Source organism: Ixodes scapularis, unplaced genomic scaffold (assembly GCF_016920785.2).
Source record: "Ixodes scapularis isolate PalLabHiFi unplaced genomic scaffold, ASM1692078v2 PGA_scaffold0__279_contigs__length_252992795, whole genome shotgun sequence".
Lineage (NCBI taxonomy): Eukaryota > Metazoa > Arthropoda > Arachnida > Ixodida > Ixodidae > Ixodes > Ixodes scapularis.
Window position 1 is genome coordinate 11,916,918 of NW_024609835.1, and position 23,100 is coordinate 11,940,017.

Below are 23,100 nucleotides of genomic sequence, written 5' to 3' on the forward strand. Positions count from 1 at the left end.
TGCAGTCCTCGGTGCCAAGCCTCGATGCTGTTATTTGTTCTTGGCATTTCCGCCAATGTCGATTCCCTCACTGACCAAACTGTCGGAAGGAAGATGGCTGTAGACATGCCGTTCCGACGGGGCCTGCCGATGTAGACATCTTCAAAGTAATAATAATGCCTTTATTTTTCATCCGGGCGATGTGGGAGGTTGGGGAAAAAAAGCTGAATGAATCAGCTTGACGAGCTCCCTCCTCCCCAGAAATTATACAATGTAGAAAATAAAAATAAAGCAGCCAGTACAGCACATCGCGCAGAAACACTTTGTATAAATCATACCAACAAGGTTTTTTTTTTTTTATGAGATTCTCTTTAAACATTTCACAACCATAACATTGCGATACTCACAACTTCACACTCGTGTTAGAAAAGAAAATTTTCAGATCTTTTTTTGATGCAGATTCTAGTTGTATGTCGCAATTATTACAGAAATTGAGCAATTTTGGGAGTTTGCGTTGCATCATTTGTTCTCCATAACTCGTTTTACACGTATAAATGTTCCATATGTCGATGCTACGTGTGGGATATGTGATTGTTTTTTTACATAAACAAGCTAACTGAGTAAGAAAATTCATGTTGTTTTTTGCTTCCTGTTTATAGGTTGTACTTAAACGAAATGCATACTGTTATCACTTCGGCCGAGTCACCGAAGCATGACTTACTGTTATCCGCCTTTTGTTTGTTTTATTAACTGCGTTGCCATTGGTCCGTGGAGCGCTATATATAGTTCCACGCGGGCCCGAAATAAACCGTTCATACCCTGGTAGCCGGCCTGCCTGTTTGGTCCTCGCGGTTCTGTCATACTGCGAGATGTCAAAGTGACAACAGTGGCGACGAGGCGCCGAACTCCGCCGGGCAGGAGGCAAGGGCTGCTCAAGATCCGAGACGGGGGCAATGGCGACGCCGACCAGCTTTCAAGTGCCTGCCTTCGACGACAGCAGAGATAAGTGGGACTCCTACATCGTACGCGTTGAAGCATACTTCGAGGGAAATGCTATAGCCAGTGGAAAGACCAAGAGAGCGCTGCTAGTTTCGGCACTCGGCACGCATACGATAGAAGTCTTAAGTGGTAGCTGTGCCCCGCGAAAGGTGAACGAGTTATCGTATGAAGAAGCTGTGGAATTCCTAGAGCAGCACTACGCGCCTAAGCGCAATGAAATAGCCGAGAGCTATAAATTTTTCAACCGCGTGCAACAACCAACTGAGAGCGTACGAGAGTTCGTTGTGCAGATCCGCAAAATTGCGGAAAACTGCAACTTTGGCATGAGCCTTGACCGGATGCTACGGGATCGAATTGTGTGCGGTGTGAGAAGTAGAGACGTCCAGCGAAGGTTGCTGTCACGGCGGGACCTTACGTTGAATGAGGCGGAAGAAGTAGCCGCCGCAGCGGAAGCAGCTGATTCCGAAGTAGAACAAATGCAAAGGCCAGAAACGAAGGAAGGGGCCATACACAAAATGGTGAAACAGCCGTCAAGAAATGTGTACGGGCAGGAGAAGCACCTTTCGGTAGCAGCGTGTGGTCGCTGTGGAAGTTCATCACACACCGGGGAAAACTGCGGCCACAAAACGAAAACGTGTTTTCGCTGTGGAAAGCAAGGGCACCTAGCCAGAAAGTGTCGAGCTACGGGGTATCGGGAGCGAAGCGGGAAACCTGATAAGGAACAGATGTCGTCGTTGTTGGCGGACGCGTCAGCAGAAGATGATGACTTGTGCATTTCGTCGGTGTACGCAATCAAGTCGCAAGCTGCAACGGTCTGTTTGGTTCAACCAGTCAGGAAGAAGCTTTGCTGGGGAGGCATTGACGTCAGCATGGAAATAGACACTGGCTCTCCTGTCTGCGTCATTCCTCGGAACGTGTATCTTCAGTGCCGAAACCGCTGGCCTAGCCTTGCAAAAAGTGAACTGAGACTGAATTGTTATCTCGGGAAATTGCCCATCTTAGGAGAGCTGCATCTGGACGTTGCTTTCCAGGGCCGCACGGTTCCTGCAAACCTGGTGGTGTTGGATTGCCTTGGACCCAGCCTTTGTGGCCGGGATGTAATCAACAAGTTGAACTTGCTTGGCGCAGAAGTGGCCTCTGTTTCCGCTCACCGAGACCACCAGGATTTGGAATCCCTGCTGAGCGACTTCCAGGACCTGTTCGAGCCCGGTCTAGGAGCCATCGAGGGGCCCCCCGTACATCTCTACCTGAAGGAAGGAGCTCGCCCGAAATTCATGAAGGCAAGACCCGTTCCTTACGCTCTGAGAGATAAGGTCTCTGAGGAGTTAGACCGTCTTGTTCAAACGGGAGTTTTGTCTCCAATAACGCATTCAGAATGGGCGGCGCCGATCGTTCCTGTGCGGGAAAGTGATGGATCCGTTAGAATTTGCGGAGATTTTAAGTTGACTGTGAATGCTGCCTGTGCTACTGAACAGTACCCTCTGCCCAGCATAGCAGACATTTTTGCGTCGATGCGTGGTGGGGCAGTGTACAGTACGTTAGATCTGCGAGACGCGTATAACCAGGTACCGTTAGACAAAGATTCCAAAAAACTGGCGGTGATTAATACACATCGCGGGCTCTTCCAGTACAACCGGTTGCCGTTCGGGGTTGCATCGGCTCCGGCCATTTTTCAGAGAAAAATGGAAACCATGCTGGCCGGCCTGCCAGGAGTGCAGGTGTACTTGGATGACGTGTTGGTGGCTGAGCAGCCGGGAACTGAAAATCTAAGGGCAGTGCTGCAACGATTTCAAGACATGGGTGTGCGGCTGCGGCAGTCGAAGTGTACGTTTAGGAAAAGTGAAATTTGCTACTTGGGCCACAGAGTGGACCAGGAAGGGCTTCACCCCATCGAGAAGAATCTTGACGCCATCCGACAGGCCCCAAGCCCTACGAACGTCAGCGAGCTCCGGGCCTTTATTGGATTGTTGACGTATTATCATCGGTTTTTGCCAAATATGTCTACCCTGCTGGCACCGCTTTACGAGCTCTTAGAAAAAAATAAAGTATGGCAATGGGGACCGAGACAACGAGACTCCGTGGAAAAGGCCAAGACAGTATTGCTAAAATCTCCCGTGTTGACCTTTTTTGATCCAAGTAAACCACTCCGTCTGGAATGCGATGCCTCGCCAACAGGAGTAGGAGCTGTACTGTCGCACCGATTGGGGTCTGTCGACCGACCGATCGCCTTCCGTTCCCGAAGCCTGACATCAGCAGAAAAAAATTATTCCCAAATAGAGAAAGAGGCACTCGCCTTGGTGTTCGCCGTGACCAAGTTCAGGGATTACTTGCTAGGTCGACAGTTCGTTCTCGTCACCGACCACCAACCCCTGGTGGGTCTGCTGAGAGAGGACCGGCCGATACCTCTGCTGGCATCGGGAAGAATTCAAAGGTGGGCCCTTCTACTCAGCGACTTCCAGTACAAAATCGAATTTCGCCCCGGGAAACTCAACGCGAACGCGGACGCCCTCAGCCGATTGCCCCTTCCACAGACCGAGGAGAGCCGAGAGGAGGAGCTGCCAGAGTACGTGTTCGCGATACAGTGCATGGATGAAGCGTTCCTGCCGGCACGGCAGCTAAAAGAGCTCAGTGCCGAGGACAGAACACTGACTACAGTAAAAAGCTTCGTAATGCGTGGCTGGCCGAAAATTCTAACCAAAGAACAGCATGAGCTGCATCCTTACTTTTGCAGAAGGCAGGAGTTGACTGTCGTCCAGGACCTGCTCTACTGGGGACAGCGAGTCGTCATTCCAGGGGCAGCCCAGAAAGAGATGCTCAATCTACTCCACGAGGCTCACCAGGGGGCGACGGCCATGAAAAGGGTAGCCCGGACGTTGTTTTGGTGGCCCGGATTGGACGGTGAGGTAGAACGACTGGCTCGTCTTTGTCACAACTGCACACAGGCTGCTCCTATGCCTCCAGCAAGCACGCCTGTTAACTGGCCAGAAACGGGGGAAAATTGGGCGCGCTTGCACATTGATTTCGCTGGGCCAATTGAAAACAAAATGCTGCTGGTGGTAGTGGATTCACACACTAAGTGGATCGAAGTATGCGTAATGCGCTCGGCCACCACTGAAGCCACCATAAGGGAGCTCAGAGAGATGTTCAGCCGATTCGGCTTACCACGTGCGATTGTGTCAGACAACGGGACTCAGTTTACTAGTCAGCAGTTTGGCGAGTTCCTGGAACGAAATCACGTGGAGCATTTAAAAACCGCCCCGTATCACCCACAATCTAATGGATTGGCAGAGCGGGCGGTCAGAACGGTAAAAGAGTCCCTAGCCAAGTTGTCAACCGGGGATTTGGAAGAGAAGTTGGCGAAAGTGTTGCTGTCTTACCGTCGCACTCCACTGTCGGACGGGAAATCACCGGCCGAGCGCTTACTCGGTTTCCAAGTACGCTCGCGCGTCGACACTGCTGTGCCGTCAAGACGTGTGTGCTCGCCTGACTTACAGGTCCCAACCATTCGCCCTCATGCTGCCGTGTGGTACCGGAACTTCGGGCAAGGTGAAAAATGGTTGCCCGGGGTGGTGGAGAGCAACCACGGCGCTCGCATGACTGTGGTATCTACTCCCGGAGGCAACGTCCGCCGTCATCTCGATCAACTGCGGTTACGGGAGGTCAAGGCGGAAACCAGCGAGGCACCCGCCGCCAGCGGTTCAGCAGTACCTGCACCCTCTCCCAGGAGCCCTGCTGACCAGTTGGCCCGAGCCGCAGCCGCCAGCGGTTCAGCGGTACCTGTACCCTCTCCCACGAGCCCTGCTGACCAGTTGGCCCGAGCCGCGGTACCTGCAGCCTCGGCCAAGAGCCCTGCGAACGAGTTGTACGGCGACGCCACGACCTCAAGCGAGCCCGAAGACAGCTGTGTGCCGTTCCAGCTGCGACGGTCCACTCGGACTCGGAAACCCATTGATCGCCTTCAATTATAAGAAAAGGAGAATTGTTATCACTTCGGCCGAGTCACCGAAGCATGACTTACTGTTATCCGCCTTTTGTTTGTTTTATTAACTGCGTTGCCATTGGTCCGTGGAGCGCTATATATAGTTCCACGCGGGCCCGAAATAAACCGTTCATACCCTGGTAGCCGGCCTGCCTGTTTGGTCCTCGCGGTTCTGTCATACTGCGAGATGTCAAAGTGACAACACATACATATTAGGAATGTTCACTATGCCATGTTTTTCAAAAAGCGGTGCAGAAGGGTGATCATACGGAACATTATCGATATTTCTTAGCATTTTCTTCTGCAGTAAATAAACCTTCTGCAAATTTTGGAGGGTCGTGTTTCCCCATACTAGATGACAATAATTTATATGCGAATAAAATAATGTGTTATGTGCGAGAAGTTTCACTCTAGTAGGTAAAATTTGGCGATGAATATAAGTTAAACCTATGATACTCGATAATTTTGATACGATGTAATTTGTATGTTCTTCCCAAGTCATCCGTTCCGTAAAAACTACTCCAATGGTTTTGAAGGCGCTGACTAATTCTATTTTTGAATCAAACAAATTAATATCTTCATAAACACGTATATTTTTGTTTTTTGGGCGAAATAGGACAGCTTTAGTTTTACTTGTATTTATTTTTAGCGCGTTACTCAGAGTCCATCTTTCCAATTTTGCAAGGGTAGCATTTGCTCGGGAAATTAGTTCAGAGGGACTTTTTTCGGAAAACAACAATGTAGTATCATCTGCAAAAATAACAAATTTTGCGACGTTATTGATGTTTACTATATCGTTCAAGTATATGTTAAATAAAAACGGACCCAGGATACTCCCTTGCGGTACACCTGATAAAATTGGTTTTATATGGGAGGAGTGACCATCAAGTTGTACAAATTGCTTTCGACTCCCTAGATACGATGTTAACAGCGCTAAACCGTTTCCACGAAAACCATAAATTTCCAGCTTTTTTAATAGTAAGTCATGATTCAAATAATCGAAGGCTTTTGTAAAATCGACAAAAATTGCAAGTGATAATCTTTTGTTTTCAAAACAATTTAGGATGAATTCTTTCTGTTCTAAAAGGGCGAGTTCTGTTGACCGATGTTTTCTGAACCCGAATTGCGCGTCATTCAGTATAGAATGCTTATCGCAGAAATTAGACATTCTAGATAAAATAATCTTTTCTAGTCTCTTCGAAAAAACAGGCAATATTGATATGGGCCGATAGTTCCCCCTATCGTTTTTGTTCCCTTTTTTATACAAGACGGTGACTCTTGCTATTTGCATTTTTTTAGGAAATACGCCTTCAAGTAGGCAAAGGTTAAAAATATAAGCTAGATATGGCGATATTAAATCTAAAACATACTTTACGGGCTTAATTTTGATACCATCTGCATCGCAGCTTCCACTGTTATTTAGTCCTAGAAATACAGATGTCACTTCAGTTTCTATTACAGGGCTTAGGAAAAAAGTCTTATTATTTGGTCCTGACATATAATTTAAAGCATCACTGTCAAAATTGCCTCTGTCGAGGTTGACAAAGAAGTTATTAAATTCATTAGCTAAGCAGCTTCCCCTCAATTCTTGATTGTTCAGACAAATTTTCGCGATTGGTTTTGGTTTACACGAGCGATTCAGTACTGTGTTCAATTTTCTCCACGTTGCATTCGCCTTATTTGCGCACTTGGAGAAAATGTCGCCAAAATAGTTTGCTTTTGCACTTCTAATCTCTTTTGTTAGCTTGTTGCGATATTGTTTGAACGTTTTGAGGAAATCACGATCACGCGTTTTCAAGAACTTTTCATATAATCTATATTTCACTTGAATTTTGTCCAGCAACTCTGGGGTGATCCAAGGTTTCCGGATTTTTTTTGACAACCGGAGAAGCCTATAGGGAAAGCATTCACTATACAGTTTTTGAAACTTAGCTAAAAATATATTATAGGCACGATCTGCGTCTGTTTCTTGAAGTATGTCACTCCAATCAAGGGAGAGCACTTTTTGCCTGAAGGTGTTTAAGTTGTTCAATGAAATATCTTGAAAATATACTGACTCAGCCCCTTTCCCGTTCAACGTGTTTTTTCTTAAACAAAAATAGATACCATGGTGGTCGCTTATGTCTGTACTTATTACTCCTGCCAAAAAATGAGACGTGTGTAGGTTAGTTATAAACAAATCAAGTAATGTAGAACATGTAGGAGTAATTCGGGTAGGTGAGGGGATCACGTTCACACATCCAAATTGTTGTAAAAGCTGTTCCAGGTTTCTTTTTGCAGGGGTGTCTGCAAGCATGTTAATATTAAAATCGCCGCCCATAATCAAGTTGTATTTATTTTCATTTGCCAAACTCAAAATCGACTCAAGAAAATCAAAAAAGGTTTGAAGTTTCCCTTGTGGAGGCCGATACACAACGGCTACCACATTTCGATTTATGCACAAAGACAGAATTTCATAATCTTGGTTTACACACGAGTAATTAGACAGTATTTCGCATGAAAAACTCTGTTTTACCATCAAAGACACACCACCGCCCCGACCGGAGGTTCGATTTAGAACAAAATTGTTGTATAACGGTAGATTAAACATATGATTATCTTCGACATACCAAGTCTCGGTTAACATAATCACGTCGAACGACAACTTGAATTCACTAAAAAGCACTCCAAGCTCGGTTATCTTGTTTTTCACGGATTGTGTATTTATGTGAAACAATTTTAATGATTCAGCATATTCTCTTCCACATACACTCTCAAAATCTGATGGCACAATGTAAACCGGAGTTGCCATGATCGGGGTTTAACTAATATACTGACAGGTGTCAGCAGAATTTACACAATCTCATCCAGGTCACTTTCACTTCGCACAATGATGGCTCTTTCTCCGTCTTTCTGTCGAATGTATATCCTTCCATTCTTGTGCCAGACATATTTGTAATCATGATTTCGAGCCCAGTCCTTGGTTGCCGTGAGTAGAACTTTGTTTGGCTTTGTTAAATTTTCCAGAATAAAGCAATAAATCTTGAACCTGTTCAGTTCATTTTTCTTTGCAAAAAATGCATCTTTCACTGATTGCCTTGCAAAACGAACAATGATACCCGGCACCTTATCTCTGGCTGCAGGCAGCCTGTGTATCGAAACAACGTCAGTCACGCTAAGTTCCGGAACATTTATTTTTGAGGCCACGTCATTGACCTTCGAGAGAAGATCTTCATTTTCAGATACGGGAATTCCATGAAACTCGAGATTTAATTTTCTGCTCTGCCATTCAAGCTCATTAACGTCCTGCATAAGCTGGTGGGCCCCACCGGATTGTTCTCGCCTTTCAAGAGCATCAACTCTTTTTTTATTTGGCTTATCTCCTTGTCCTGATGACGCACGTGGACGAGAAGTTCGTCGTATTGGTCCGACATTAATTGTACAGATTGCTCAATACTTTCTACAGTGTTCTTGAGCGTCATTAGCTTTTCTAGTTTTTCGTTGATACCTACAAGTATGCTTGCAACGTTATCATCTGACTCTTTCTTCGATCTACCACTCTGGCTACCCCTTGCCTTCACTGCCCTGCATGTCGGACAGTTCCACGCCTTCCTCCATGACTCTCCTTGCGTCTTGAAAGTAGATTCCGCGACTCCTGAGCAATCGCCAAAATGGTAGAAGTAGTCACACGCCCCACAAGACAAGGCTCCCCCCATCGCTACAATTGTTGGTACACCGTGGGCAAACATCACTTTCATTACCGCTCATGCTTCAACAAGTCGCATACAAATAAACAAGGGCATAAACACAAGTGAAGGCAGCAGCAGCAGCGTTGTAAAATCAAGAGTGGTTACAAATGGTGTTAAAAACTAACCTGCAAGTTTGCGGTTGAAATGTTTAGCCTGCGTCGACACGCTGCTGCCGCTGCCAAATGGTCCGGCGATGTCGTGCCTGTCCTCTTGTAGTAAATGAGCGTCGCTGGTATCGGTGACGATTTCGGCACGTGCTTATGACGAGGGCTGTTGCTGCTTGCGGCCGATTTCCTTGCTGGTGACAATTGGCAGCGTTCCCGATCGTACGTCTTTCCAGTTGAAATCTCCCCGTCAGCGCCAGCAAGTTTGCGGTTGAAATGTTTAGCCTGCGTCGACACGCTGCTGCCGCTGCCAAATCTAGCTGCCAAATAGTCGGCCACGTGTGCAGCCTCTGAGGGGAAAACCTCGACCAAGTCCTGGAATGCCTCTGGGATGTCGGAAATTGGCAAGAAGGCCAATGCAGGCAGCATTCTCATCTGAAAGTGCAAAGGAAGTAATTTTTTTTGGTCTGAAACGCAGTTTTTATATATATATATATATATATATATATATATATATATATATATATATATATATATAAATAACAGAAAAAAAATAACAAAATAATTTTTCATATCTTAACAGCAAACTCTTCATCCGCATTGTATCGACTCTGAAGACCGCTAGAGCACACCTTCCTGTATACCGACTGGAATAAATGGAAGAAGCATCCCTGAGTCCTTGCGCTAGGGGCCATGGCTTTTATGGCGTTGATGGCAGCGATCTCGAAGTCAGTGTAGACCACCTCAACGCAGTGGGTTCCAACGTGGCTTAGCAGCACATCGACGAACCTTGAACAAAAATAATAATAATAACAATTTTCTGTAGTCAGTATTACAAATAAAAGAAACAATTATGTAGACAAAATCACAATAATGGCACACCGAGGGATCTGTTTTTGTAACTTTTAGTGTTTACCTTCTGTAGGTGCTTTCGGATTTGTTGGGCAGCAAGCCGTAAACCATGGCCACTACTACACCGTTGACGACTGCATGCACAGTATAAAGCTGGTAGAACTGCTCAGGGGTGACCTTGAAGGTTCCGTCTGCGAACCAGGTGGTTGCCCGGGCCAAATGACTCAGGTTGCGCTCAGTTGCAAAGATGAGAAGTCTCTCGCTGTCGCCGTCGCCGCTGTCGTGCAGGAGAAACGAATCTCCTTTGGCTGTGACCTGCATGAAGTTGGAACAGTTATTACGAAATCAAATGCATAACGCAGGAAAGCACTTTACCTTAAACTCTGCGGGCATTCGAATGTCTGCCCTGCAGGATGGTACACTGTACACGAAATTCGCGCGCTGCCTCTGTTCCCGCATCGTGCGCCGTAGTGTGGATGCAGCAGGAATCTGCGAGGCAGTGTCGTCCGTTACGGAGGAGGCTGCATCCAAAAGTATCCGGTGTGGTGCTAGGCGTCCTTCCACTGCAAGCAAAAAGCACATATAAAAATTGGTTCTTGTTATGCAAAACTGGGAATATAAAAACAACTTTTCGCAACTTACCTGCTCTTAGCTTCATCTCATGACGTACTCTGAGAACACTTAGCTCGGTTGGGTCACCCGCGTGCGTGTGGTCGCTCGAGTAGGATAGTATACGAGTAATGGCTAGGTCAGTTACAACTTTTGTTTTACAAAGTGTCCTTTGCCGGCAAGCCCAGTAGAGCGTCGATTCGTTAGACTTAATACGAGTGTAAGAATGTCCGTCGTGGAGGAGCATAGCGCCAACCCTCTCTGTTGTGATCAACTCCATTTTAAAAGCGAGAGTAAGTTCCCATGAAAAAATGACGTTTTTTTTTTATACCATGGTACATCCGAAAAAAGAAAAGCAGCTACAAAATTCCTGAATCTGGGCGAATCGGGTGACACGCGTACAACAACAAAGCAAACAATGACGACCTGGCGATACTCTTAGACAAACTCTTTTTGTTCGTTTTTTCTTTCTTTCTATATATGGCTTAGGTTCTTTGCGAGGTTTCTTTGTTTTCTACTACTTCTAGTTTCGTTCCGAATGTCGGACCTTCGGACTGATACCCGGAACTGCAGCACCTGTTACAGAATCTTCGCCCGCGATCAACCTTGGTGACCTTGTACGGGTTTGGCACGGTCAATCAAATTTTTCAAGAAACCCAACTAGAAAGAACCATATGACAAATTTTGGGTTACTGTGTGACAGGTGGCCCGAGTTACGAATTATCCTATGGCGAATGTTCCGCTGTGACGAATGGGCCTATTACCAGTTGCCCTATGACGAATCGGCATGTGACGAACGGGCCGTATCCCGAACTTGACAAGCCGGCCTATGCTATGTTACTGCAATCTAGTTGAGTTTGGACTTGCTAGGGTTAGCCGCATCGCGTTGGCATCAGTCTGTGCCGTGTGTGTTTTTCTTCCCTTTTTGTTTTGGACTCGTTCGATCTGGGATCACCATGTAACGCGCTACTACGAAGCACCGTCTTTTACGGTGGTTGTTATGGATATAAAAGTACAGTTTTTCTATGACATCCAGTCGTTCGCTATCTGAGGAGTGGTCGCTCTAAGGCGCGCCATGGAATCAGAATAGTAAAAGACGGTGAACGCCAAGTGAGCGCGTCGGAACGTTAGGCCTCGCCACCTTGGTTCAGCTCGAACTCGAACGCGGGACGCCGCCACGCAAGCTTGGACGAGATGGACCCTTCGGACGGGGACTCGGCGGCTGGTCACGTGAGTGAGAACGCCATAAGGGATCAACCGCCACAAGACTCGAGACCGCGAAGAAAAAAAACGTTGTCGGAGAAGGCCTTGCTTAACTACGAAGCGAACCGGGACGAGCAACGTCAAAAGCTCGACTGCGTCTGGGAGCGCATCGCAAACGATCTTCGGGAAGTTGAACAGGCTACAAACGCCGAAACGCAGCAAGCGGCGACGGGCCGTATCCGAAAAGAGTACGGTCGTTACCAAGCGCTGTCGGAACGCTACGTGGCCTACTTGTCGGGGATCAACGCGGAACAAAGCCAGCTAGAGCTAGCCCTTCAGAAGACAACGGATCGCGACAGAGCTCGCGCGGTTCAGAAAGCCTTGATGAACACCGGAAAGACGCCCGACCGCGCCACGAAGTCTCGGGACTCGGAACACGCTAACTCGGAGCACTCGTCGAAGTCTGCCGGGCCACGACTTCACGGCTCGAGACGTTCTGGAGGATCGACGCGTTCGGAACACTCGATTGCGACCACGACAAGCACGGCTGCAACGAGGGCACGCGCCGAGGCTGCAGCGGCGCGCACTCGTGCTTCTTTCACCAGAAAGGAAGTGGCCATGAAACTCGAAAGAGCAAGGCTCGAAGAAAAGGAGAAGAGTGCGGCTGCGGCTAACGAGCGCAGAAAAGCAGAACTAGACGCTGAGTTACAGATCCTACAGCTGGAAAAGGAAGCGGCTGCTATGGAAGTTCAAGCAGAAATCCTGCAAGCGGCTGCAGAACAGCACGGCGGGGAGCATCGCTCTGACCGAACCATCTCAGATGTATCAGAAGTCCGTGCTCAGCGCACTGTAGACTATGTGCACAACCAGGTTGCCGTCCACGATGGCTCAAACGAACTGCCTGCTGAGCAGGTTGCTCCAGAATTGAGTGGTGTGCTGAAATACCTGGTCCGTCGAGATTTGGTCAGCACAGGACTCGTCAAGTTTGATGACCACCCCGAGAATTACAGAGTATGGAAAGCCACATTCAAAAGTATGGTGCAAACTCTGGAAGTTACGGCAAATGAAGAGTTAGATCTTCTCGTGAACTGGCTGGGCCGTGAGTCTTCGGTCTATGCAAAGAGGCTGCGTTCAGTACATGTCGACAACCCCGCGGCGGGGTTAGAGATAGTCTGGGAAAGACTGGAGGACTGCTACGGGCGACCCGAAGTAATAGAAGATGCGCTCTTCAAGAGGATCGGAAGCTTTCCTAAATTCTCCGACAAAGACACTCACAAACTGCGGGAACTGGGAGATCTGCTTCTGGAACTGGAAGCCGCAAAAGCTGATCCCCACTTGACAGGACTCAGCTATTTGGATACGGCAAGAGGGGTGAACCCCATCGCGGAGAAGTTGCCACACCGTCTCCAAGAGATGTGGATCTCGAAAGGCTCAAGGTACAAAGAAGATCATCACGTCTCTTTTCCCCCTTTCTCGTTCTTCTCGAAGTTTGTCCGAGACCAGGCCAGGATGCGGAACGACCCGAGCTTTGCTTTTGGCACAACGGGAAGCACCTTTCCGAGGTTCCCAAAGAATGAGAAGGTCACGGCAAGAGAAGGCTTCAGAAACACGCCCGTTTCAGTCCATGCGACCGACGTTACTCCAGAAGCCGTCGACCATTATTCGCCAGCCACAGCCGAGAGGATGGAGGACCCTAACAGACAGTGCCCGCTTCACAAGAAACCTCACCCTCTACGAAAGTGCCGTGTGTTCAGAGAGAAACCACTGCAAGAACGCAAGTCTCTGCTGAAACAATTTGGGATCTGCTTCAGGTGTTGCTCCTCTACAAACCACCTCGCAAGGGACTGTAAAGTTGTGATCAAGTGTGACGATTGTGACAGCACTGAACATACCAGAGCGCTTCACCCGGACAGTTCCAAACCTTTGTCTTCGAGCCTCGGACAGGATCCCGAAGACAACACCATTCATCACGGACTATCACCTGACGTATCTTCCAAGTGCACCGAGGTGTGTGGGGAAGGTTACGGTGGAAGGTCCTGTTCCAAGATTTGTTTGGTGAGTGTGTGTCACTCAAGCACACCTCAAAAGGCTGTGAGAATGTATGCCATCTTGGACGACCAAAGCAATAGGTCACTGGCAAGGACAGAATTCTTCAACCTCTTTGATGTCCAGGGAGAGAGTTCGCCATATACCCTCAAGACATGTGCTGGAACAGCAGAAACGACAGGAAGGAGAGCCTCTGGGTTTCTGGTTGCAAATATTAATGGCAGCGTGAAACTACCTCTCCCAACCCTGATTGAATGCAATCAGATGATCCACAACAGGAACGAGATTCCGACACCAGACGCTGCACGTCATCACCCACATCTAAAGGCTATAGAGAGCCTCATACCTCCATTGGATGCGGAAGCTCAGATTCTGCTTCTACTGGGAAGAGACATCCTGAGAGTCCACAAGGTGCGTCAGCAGTGCAATGGGCCTCCTGATGCGCCCTTCGCTCAACGACTAGACCTAGGATGGGTGATCATAGGAGACGTCTGCCTAGGTCGCACACGCAAGCCGGACTGTGTCACCAACTTCAAGACCAATGTGCTTGAAAATGGACGACCCTCCCTTTTTGAACCATGCCGCAACCATTTTCTCGTCAAGGAGAAATTCACTGGTCCCGTCAATCCAACCCAGCACGTACCACCTACCCAAGGTGTACCCATCAAAGACTACTTTGTCAAAGAAACGACAGACACGTTGTTCCAGACGACGAAGGACGACGACCAACCAGCTCCATCGGTGGAGGACAGAAAATTCCTAAACATCATGAACAATGAAGTCTTCAAAGATGAGTCATGCAGTTGGGTAGCCCCTCTCCCTTTCCGCGTGCCAAGACCTCGGCTTCCTAATAATAAGGAGCTTGCACAGTCTCGTCTTGCATCACTGCGACGCACACTGCAGAAGAGACCAGAGATGAAGGAGCATTTTGCGACATTCATGAACAAGATGTTCAGGAATGGCCACGCAGAAGAAGCCCCACCGCTAGGAGAAGAAGAGGAATGCTGGTATCTTCCAATCTTTGGTGTGTATCACCCACGCAAACCAGGCGAAACCAGGGTCGTGTTCGACTCAAGTGCTCAGTTCAAGGGAACTTCTCTGAACAATGTTCTTCTCACAGGACCAGACTTGACCAACAGCCTGCTGGGCGTCCTGATTCGTTTTAGGAAAGACCTCTTCGCTGTCACAGTGGACATTCAGCAGATGTTCTACTGCTTCCTGGTACGAGAAGACCACCGAAACTACCTGAGGTTCTTGTGGTTTCGCAACAATGACATCCACGACAAAGTGGTGGAATATCGGATGAGAGTGCATGTCTTTGGTAACAGTCCATCACCAGCAGTGGCTACATATGGACTCCGGAAGACAGCACAGGAAGGAGAGGAAGAATTCGGCAAAGATGCCAGGGAGTTCGTCGAAAAGAACTTCTACGTAGACGACGGGTTGAAGTCTCTCCCTACGGCAGATGGTGTCATCGACCTGGTGAAACGCACGCAACAAATGTTGGCAGTTTGTAACCTAAGGCTTCACAAGATAGTATCAAACAGCAGCAGAGTGATGGAAGCTTTCCCCAAGGAGGACCACACAAAAGATCTAAGGGAACTCGACCTGAGTCACGACATTCCACCAATCCAACGCAGTCTTGGAATTTGCTGGGACGTAAAGAAGGACGTCTTCACCTTCAGGGTTCCAGTTCAGGACATACCATTCACCCGGCGTGGTGTCTTGTCAATGGTGAACAGCGTGTACGACCCATTTGGATTCGTGGCTCCAGTTACCATACAAGGGAAGTCTCTCCTACGAGAACTCGTCACAGAAACCTGCGAGTGGGATTCCCCACTTCCTGAAAACAAGAGGAAAGAGTGGGAGAACTGGAAGGATTCCCTTCAGGCTTTCGAGCAGCTAGAAGTGCCTCGCATTTATGCGGCCGTTTCACTTAGCACGGCTCAGCAGAAGGAAGTGCACATCTTCTCAGACGCCTCGACCAAGGCTGTAGCAGCTGTGGCGTATCTGAGAGCCACAGACTCGGATGGTGCGTGTCATGTCGGCTTTATAATGGGCAAGGCTAAGCTAGCACCACGTCCACAACACACCATTCCAAGGCTCGAACTGTGCGGTGCGGTGCTGGCTGTGGAGCTGGCAGAGCTCATTCAGAAAGAAATAGACACACAACTAGATGTGGTGCATTTCTACACCGACAGCAAGGTGGTTTTGGGCTACATACACAACCAAACAAGAAGATTTTACGTGTATGTCGGCAACAGGGTCGAACGCATCAGAAAATCTACACAGCCAGAACAATGGCATTACGTTCGGACCGATGCAAATCCTGCAGATCTTGCTACAAGATTCGTGCCCGCAGCCCGGCTACAGGAGACGGCTTGGCTGACTGGTCCAGAGTTCTTAAATCGTCAAGAAGAGTCTTCATGCGTCTTACAGAACGAGTTTGAGCTGATAGACCCAAACACTGATGCCGAAATCCGGCCCGAAGCAAGCGTCTCAGCCACCAGTGTGACCACAAATGGACTCGGGACTAATCGTTTCAGTCGTTTTTCAAGCTGGCCTAGACTGATGCGTGCAGTGGCATACCTCATACGTGCTGCTGGCAACTTTCGGTGCCCTTCTCGTGCCGACGAAGCTGACCTGCCACGTGGCTGCCTTCAAGCAGGACAGCTATCTGTCGAGCATTTGTCTCTTGCAAAGAATCTCGTCATTCGCTCCGTCCAACTAGAAGCATATGCAAATGAGCTCGAGTGTTTGTCACAGGGGAAAGGAGTCCAGAAATCAAGTCCACTTTGGAAACTGGATCCTCGTATTGATGACAAGGGCTTGCTGAGAGTCGGTGGTCGCCTCAACAACGCACAGCTGAGTCAAGAGGAGCGGAGACCTCTAATCATACCTGGTAAACACCACGTCGCCTTGCTGCTTGTAAGGTACTACCATGAGCAGATCAAGCACCAAGGTCGACACATTACTGAGGGAGCAATCAGATCCGCAGGTTTCTGGATCATCGGAGCAAAACGCTGCATAGCGTCGTACATACATGGGTGCGTCACGTGCTGCAGACTGCGAGGAAGACAGCTGGACCAGAAGATGGCAGACTTGCCAGTTGATCGACTCAGTACAGAACCTGCATTCACATATGTGGGGGTTGACGTTTTTGGACCATGGAACGTGACTGCACGTCGAACTAGAGGTGGAGAAGCCAGCAGCAAACGCTGGGCTGTGCTGTTTACGTGCATGAGCATTCGGGCGGTCCACATTGAAGTCGTAGAGTCCATGGATGCTTCAAGTTTTATTAACGCTCTCAGGAGATTTTTCGCACTCAGAGGACCTGCGAAACAGCTGCGATCCGACTGTGGAACCAATTTCGTCGGAGCATGTTCAGAGCTCAACCTGAGAACTAGTGGTCTCGGCAACGACAAAGTACAAGCATTCCTTTCAAGCCAAAATTGCAGTTGGGTGTTCAACCCTCCTCATTCTTCCCACTTTGGAGGAGCTTGGGAGCGGATGATCGGAATCGCACGTCGTATTTTGGATTCCATGTTGTTAGAACACGGACCGAGCCGTCTCAGCCATGAAGTTCTGGTGACATTTTTGGCAGAAGTTTCAGCAATCATAAATGCTAGACCTCTTGTTCCTGTTTCGATGGATCCGGAATGCTGGGACATCTTGTCTCCGTCTACACTCCTTACCCAGAAGGTTGGTGGAGACACGCTACCACCCGGCGAGTTCAACGTCAAGGATCTCTACAGAAGTCAGTGGCGTCAAGTGCAGTGGTTGGCAGACTCCTTTTGGCACCGTTGGCGACGTGAGTTCCTGACAACGCTTCAGAGCCGTCGCAAGTGGCAGGATAGCCGTCGAGACCTCAAGGAAGGTGACATTGTGCTCCTAAGGGACAAACAGGTTCACCGCAACGAGTGGCCTATGGGTGTGATTGTGAACACTTTCCCGAGTGCGGACGGAAAAGTACGGAAAGTCGAGATCAAGACGGCGACCAGAGGAGAACTAAAAACTTTCCGACGGCCAGTCATTGAGACTGTCCTTCTCATCTCAAAAGAAGACTGATCCAAAACTTCAGTGCGTGTCCAGTTTGTGAACTTTGCGTTATGGTGTCATAGTGGTATCTCGTGATACCAGACGGGGAGTGTGGTGTTACTGCAATCTAGTTGAGTTTGGACTTGCTAGGGTTAGCCGCATCGCGTTGGCATCAGTCTGTGCCGTGTGTGTTTTTCTTCCCTTTTTGTTTTGGACTCGTTCGATCTGGGATCACCATGTAACGCGCTACTACGAAGCACCGTCTTTTACGGTGGTTGTTATGGATATAAAAGTACAGTTTTTCTATGACATCCAGTCGTTCGCTATCTGAGGAGTGGTCGCTCTAAGGCGCGCCATGGAATCAGAATACCAGTTGCCCTATGACGAATCGGCATGTGACGAACGGGCCGTATCCCGAACTTGACAAGCCGGCCTATGCCTCAGCCGAATGAGCTTTTCGACGACCAGTCACAGAACTGTAACTGTTTAGCTGGGGAAACGACACGGGACACAGGCCGTGCGCAATATCCGTACCACGGTGCCCATGTCACCAATAAACAGGAAGACGTCTGTGTTCGCCATCGTCACATACTTTTCGGCCGCCGCGAAGCGGCGCGGCACGCACAGCGATCGACGTCGGTGAACTTCCGATTGCTCGTAAGACTTTAATAAACACAGACAGATAATAAACAACTGCTTGCACGGCCGTTGACAAGTCTGGTCTTAATTTATTGCACTAGAAGACACCGGCGGCATGCAGTGTCCAAAGGTATGCTATGTCAGCGCTTGCCAATTGCCACGCTCCAGTCCCGGTTCTGAAAAGAAGACGACGGTCGGAGCCAACGGAAAAATCCCACATAGGCCCCCACGAGTTCTTCTCTCAGTAACCCGGTCCATCTCATCGGTCTCCCATGAAGATAGGATAAATAACGCCTCTCACCGTTCCGGTCCTGCCAATACCATCATCGACCAAGTGAGCGGCCCGGAAACCTACTTTTTGGACGTTCTTCATCTCCGAGTGTGGCCTCGCCGCACTAAGCCCACCAAATCTCAGAGCTCTTGGAATGAGAGCCACCTCCGCGCCGGCAGCGCTCCATTTTCGCAGCGCCGCAGCGAGCGTCCCGGCCTGAACTACAACCACGATGGATTCGTCAACGCCAGAAACCTGCCTAACTGACATGGAAACTACCACAGCAGGAGATTCCACCAATACCCGTAGCGACGGCTGGTTCACAGCCTACTACCGCGGGCACAAGTTGAGAGCGATTCCAACCGCTGAAGTGGATCTCACCACCGGCAATCCCCTACAGCCCAGCCCACCGATACCCCGTCCACAGAAAAAACCTCAGCGCCTACCCCCGCTGCCGAGGGGAGAATTCAAAGTCGTCATGCGCCCGCGAGACGGCCTCAACCTCTCCAATTGGAAACCGTACCAGGTTGCCCAACACATCAGCACGGAGGCTAAGATCACCATCGAGGAACTACACGCTGCAACCAAACTCCAACTCAATCACGACCGCAACATCGTGATAGTAAGCACGGCCCACATAGAGGTCGTTCAAGCCATCACCCAGATCCACCACCTACGACTTGGCGGGAAGGACTACCCAACATACACGTATGTGGCCTCCCCGGACAACTCCATCAAAGGGGTAGTCCACGACATCGAAGCGGGGTCCAGCTCCGAAAAACTCCTCCATCACCTAGAGGCCCCAGGATACAGGATCCTGCATGCCCGTCTGCTGGGCAACACTGGCACGGCCCTCGTCACGTTTGAGGGACGGAAGATCCCCCCGTACGTCCAGTACCAGAGCGCGCTTCAGCACTGCTTCCCCTACCGGCCCATCAGACAGGTCTGCACTAAATGTCTGGTGGCGGGGCATCGGGCCGACGTCTGCCCCACGCCGCACATAAAAATATGCCTCAAGTGTGCAGTACCCAACCCCCCAACTGACCATGTGTGCGCCCCGAAGTGCACCCAGTGCCGCGGCGACCATCCCACCAATGATACAAGCTGTCCGCAGCGGTTTGCCAAACCCCGAGCAACTCAGCGCGTCAGCCGCCCAAGTAGAAGGGGAGGACACGGCAACACAGGCCGTGGCCGCAGCAACAACAGGCGACAACAGAACGAGACCCGCTCCCAATCCCGCCCGGCCTCTCGCCCAAATTCCCATCCTGGCCAGCAACCCCGGGGAAACCTGCCCGGGCCCAAACAGACACCGGCGGGAGCATCCGCCAAGCAGGAAGCCACCAGTGGCCAGGCTCTTCAATCGGACAACACCCGGACGGAGCCCTACACCGACACGCAGCAGGTGAGCTGGGCGACGCGGCTCACCGGGTCTCAGACCTTGCCCCCAACTACCAACCCATTACCCCCCCCCCTCCCGCGGATCCAAAACAATCCCCCTAGCTGATGCGCGGCAAGAGAGGGTAGAAAATCTCCTCCTCCAAATCATGGAGCGCCTCACTCGCATGGAGGAGCGCATTACTGCGCAGGAGCGGCGAGACACTGATCCTGCTGCCCCCGTTATTACGAGTATCCCTTCCGCAGAAACAATCTGCCACACCCTTAAAGAGGTTACAGATAACATCCGCGCCCACAACCAAAAATTCGATAAATCCAGGCCGACATTCATGACTTAAAAGAAGCCAACCGGGATTTCTACACCACCCGCAAAAATAGGCGGATAGAAACACGCTGCCAACCATACCCCCCCCCCCCCCCCCCCCCACTATCCCTGCCTTACGATGACGGCACGACGCCCACCGAGTTGTAACCCAACTCGGGTGTAGCAATGGAACTGTCGAGGGTACCGCAGGAAACGCGCTGCTCTTGCGCAGCACATTGCCCATCAGAAATTCCCTTCAGAAGTACTTGCCCTGCAGGAAACTGGTATCATCCCCACCCTAGCAGGCTACCAAGCCTTTACCTCCCCAGACCATCCGCAGGTGGCCACGCTAATTGCTAACCACATCACGGCTAAGCAACACACCATTGCGGGGACCTCAATTGGACACGTTCTAGTTGAACTCCTCCCCACGCGCAGGCATTCCCCCAGTCTTTTCGTACTTAATATATACAGCCCTCCTAGTCACCGTAAAGACGCATTTGAACGCATATTCTCGAGTGCTTTAACCTTATCCCAACAAAATCTTCTCATTGTTGGCGATTTCAACGCCCCACATCAGGCTTGGGGCTATCCCAAGGCCACGGCCAAGGGAAATCGGCTATACGAAACGATATGTCAACATCAGCTCACCACCCTTACCGATCCCACTTGCCCGACGCGAACAGGCAACAGCATCACAAGGGACACTTGTCCCGATCTCGCCTTCGTAAAATTCACCCCTCACGCGGAATGGACCAACACAGAGGAAACCCTCGGGAGTGATCATTCCATAATTGAAATTGAAATCGCTCTCAATTCGCAAAGAAAAGCCCTTCGGAAGCAGGCGCTTACTGACTGGGACGCCTTCCGAAAAGCGCGAAAGGACAAAAACTCCCCCTCACCTCCAGACTTCGAATCTTGGCTCCAGCAACTATGCGTGGACGCTAAAGAACACACAAAATTACTTACCCTTACCCCAGATACCCCAGCAGTAGATCCATACCTTCTCCATCTCTGGGAGGCCAGGCGAGGCCTCCTTAAACGATGGCGCCGCCAAAGGCTTAACCGCAAACTTAAATTAAAAATTGCTACACTGACAGAAGAGGCGTTCCAATATGCCTCCAAATTAGCGCAATCTAACTGGCACCAGGTGTGTGACAGGTTTCAGGGCACGTTGAGCACCGCGCGCACGTGGTCCTTCCTGCGGCACCTGCTCGATCCCACCAAAGGCAAACGGCACTCAAGCCAGACGCTCCGAAAAATAATCCACGATCACCCGGGCACGAATGCTGATATTCTTCGGGACCTCACCCAGAGATACATTGGCCCAACGATCAACACAGACTACCCCAACTACAGGGGGTCCGCCAATCCCGACCTGGACAGACCTTTCACGAAAACGGAGATCACCCATGCTGTGCTTACCCTCACGAGAAACACGGCCCCTGGTAAAGATGGAATCCAGACCCGCCTCCTTCGCAACCTCGATCCTGACTCCCTCGAAAACCTCACCACGTACTTCAACCAGATCTGGGAAACCCACAAACTCCCGGAAGACTGGAAACATGCTGAGATTGTTCTAATCCCAAAGCCCGGCAAACCACCCAGCCTGAACAACCTACGGCCTATCTCCCTTACATCATGTCTCGGGAAACTGTTCGAGCACGTTGTGCTTAACCGTCTACAGCCCTTCCTCGAAGACGCAGAAGCCTTCCCACACACCATGTTTGGATTCAGAGCCCACCTGTCCGCACAAGACGTGCTTCTACAACTCAAAGGAGACCTCATAGATAATATATCCTCCTGCAGCACCCAAGCTCTCCTCGCTCTAGACATTAAAGGAGCTTTCGATAACGTCAGCCACACCCTAATTCTTGAGAACCTAGCCTCCACAGACTGCGGAGAGAAGACTTACAACTACATATGTAACTTCCTTCGCAACCGCACAGCGACCATTGGCATAAATTCCATCCGAACGGACCCTCTACCCGTCCCCAACAAGGGCACCCCATAGGGCTCCGTTCTCCCCCCACACTTTTCAATCTGGCCATGCGCAAGCTGCCCGAACAGTTGGAGGAAATCCCGCACATCAGACACACCCTATACGCAGACGATCTCACCATTTGGACCACCTCGGGGTCGGAGGGCTCCAAACAAGACGCACTACAAACCGCGGTAGACACCGTCCAACGATATTTTACTTCAGGCAACTTGCAATGCTCGGCCGAGAAATCAGAGCTACTCCTCCTGCATCGCCGAAACAAGCGGCACCCCGACTAGAATAGCAATATCGAACTCTACCTCGATGGCAGCGTCCCCATACCGACGGTGCCAAGGCTCCGGGTACTTGGCCTCCATCTGCAGGCAGACGGTAGGGCAAAGTACACCATACAAACCTCCAAAAAACAGTCACCCAAATCATGCGCATGGTGGGACGCATCACAAACCGCAAACACGGGCTCAAGGAGACCGACGTGATCCAGCTCACCCAGGCTCTCATCACCAGCCGCATCACCTATTCCATCCCATACCTCAACTTAAACCAGGGTGAGAAGAACAGAATAAATATCCTTATCCGCAAAGCCTTCAAGATTGCTCTGGGCCTGCCACTTTACGCCGCCACAGATAAGCTCGTAGCCATGGGCGTACATAACACCCTTCAAGAGCTCATACAAGCACACCTAGCCAGCCAGCAAGAACGGCTGGCCCTCACCCCCACCGGCCGCACAGTCCTCCAGAACTTACACTTCCCGATGCCCAGCTCGGTGCGGAACACGGTTCGCCTACCAACGGCCATACTAGACCACGTTCAAGTGGCCCCGATCCCCAAGAACATGCATCCCATCCTTCACTCCGGCCGCCGCATTGCCCGAGCTCGGGCCCTCCAACACAAATATAGCAGCAAGGCAGACACCCGTTTTACTGACGCTGCCATGTACTCGGATCAACCAGCG

The 23,100-nt window shown here is 50.0% G+C and overlaps 1 protein-coding gene across 1 annotated transcript; it reads left to right on the forward strand.

The window, feature by feature from the left end:
- Positions 1–11,444: 11,444 nt before the first annotated feature.
- LOC120846877 lies at positions 11,445–17,567 on the forward strand. The gene has a single exon (XM_040218778.1). The coding sequence runs from the start codon at positions 11,445–11,447 to the stop codon at positions 17,565–17,567; it is 6,123 nt and encodes a 2,040-aa protein (XP_040074712.1).
- The last annotated feature ends 5,533 nt before the right edge of the window (positions 17,568–23,100 follow it).

Coding starts and splice junctions, on each gene's coding strand:
- LOC120846877 (XM_040218778.1), top strand. CDS start 11,445: ATGGACCCTTCGGACGGGGACTCGGCGGCTGGTCACGTGAGTGAGAAC.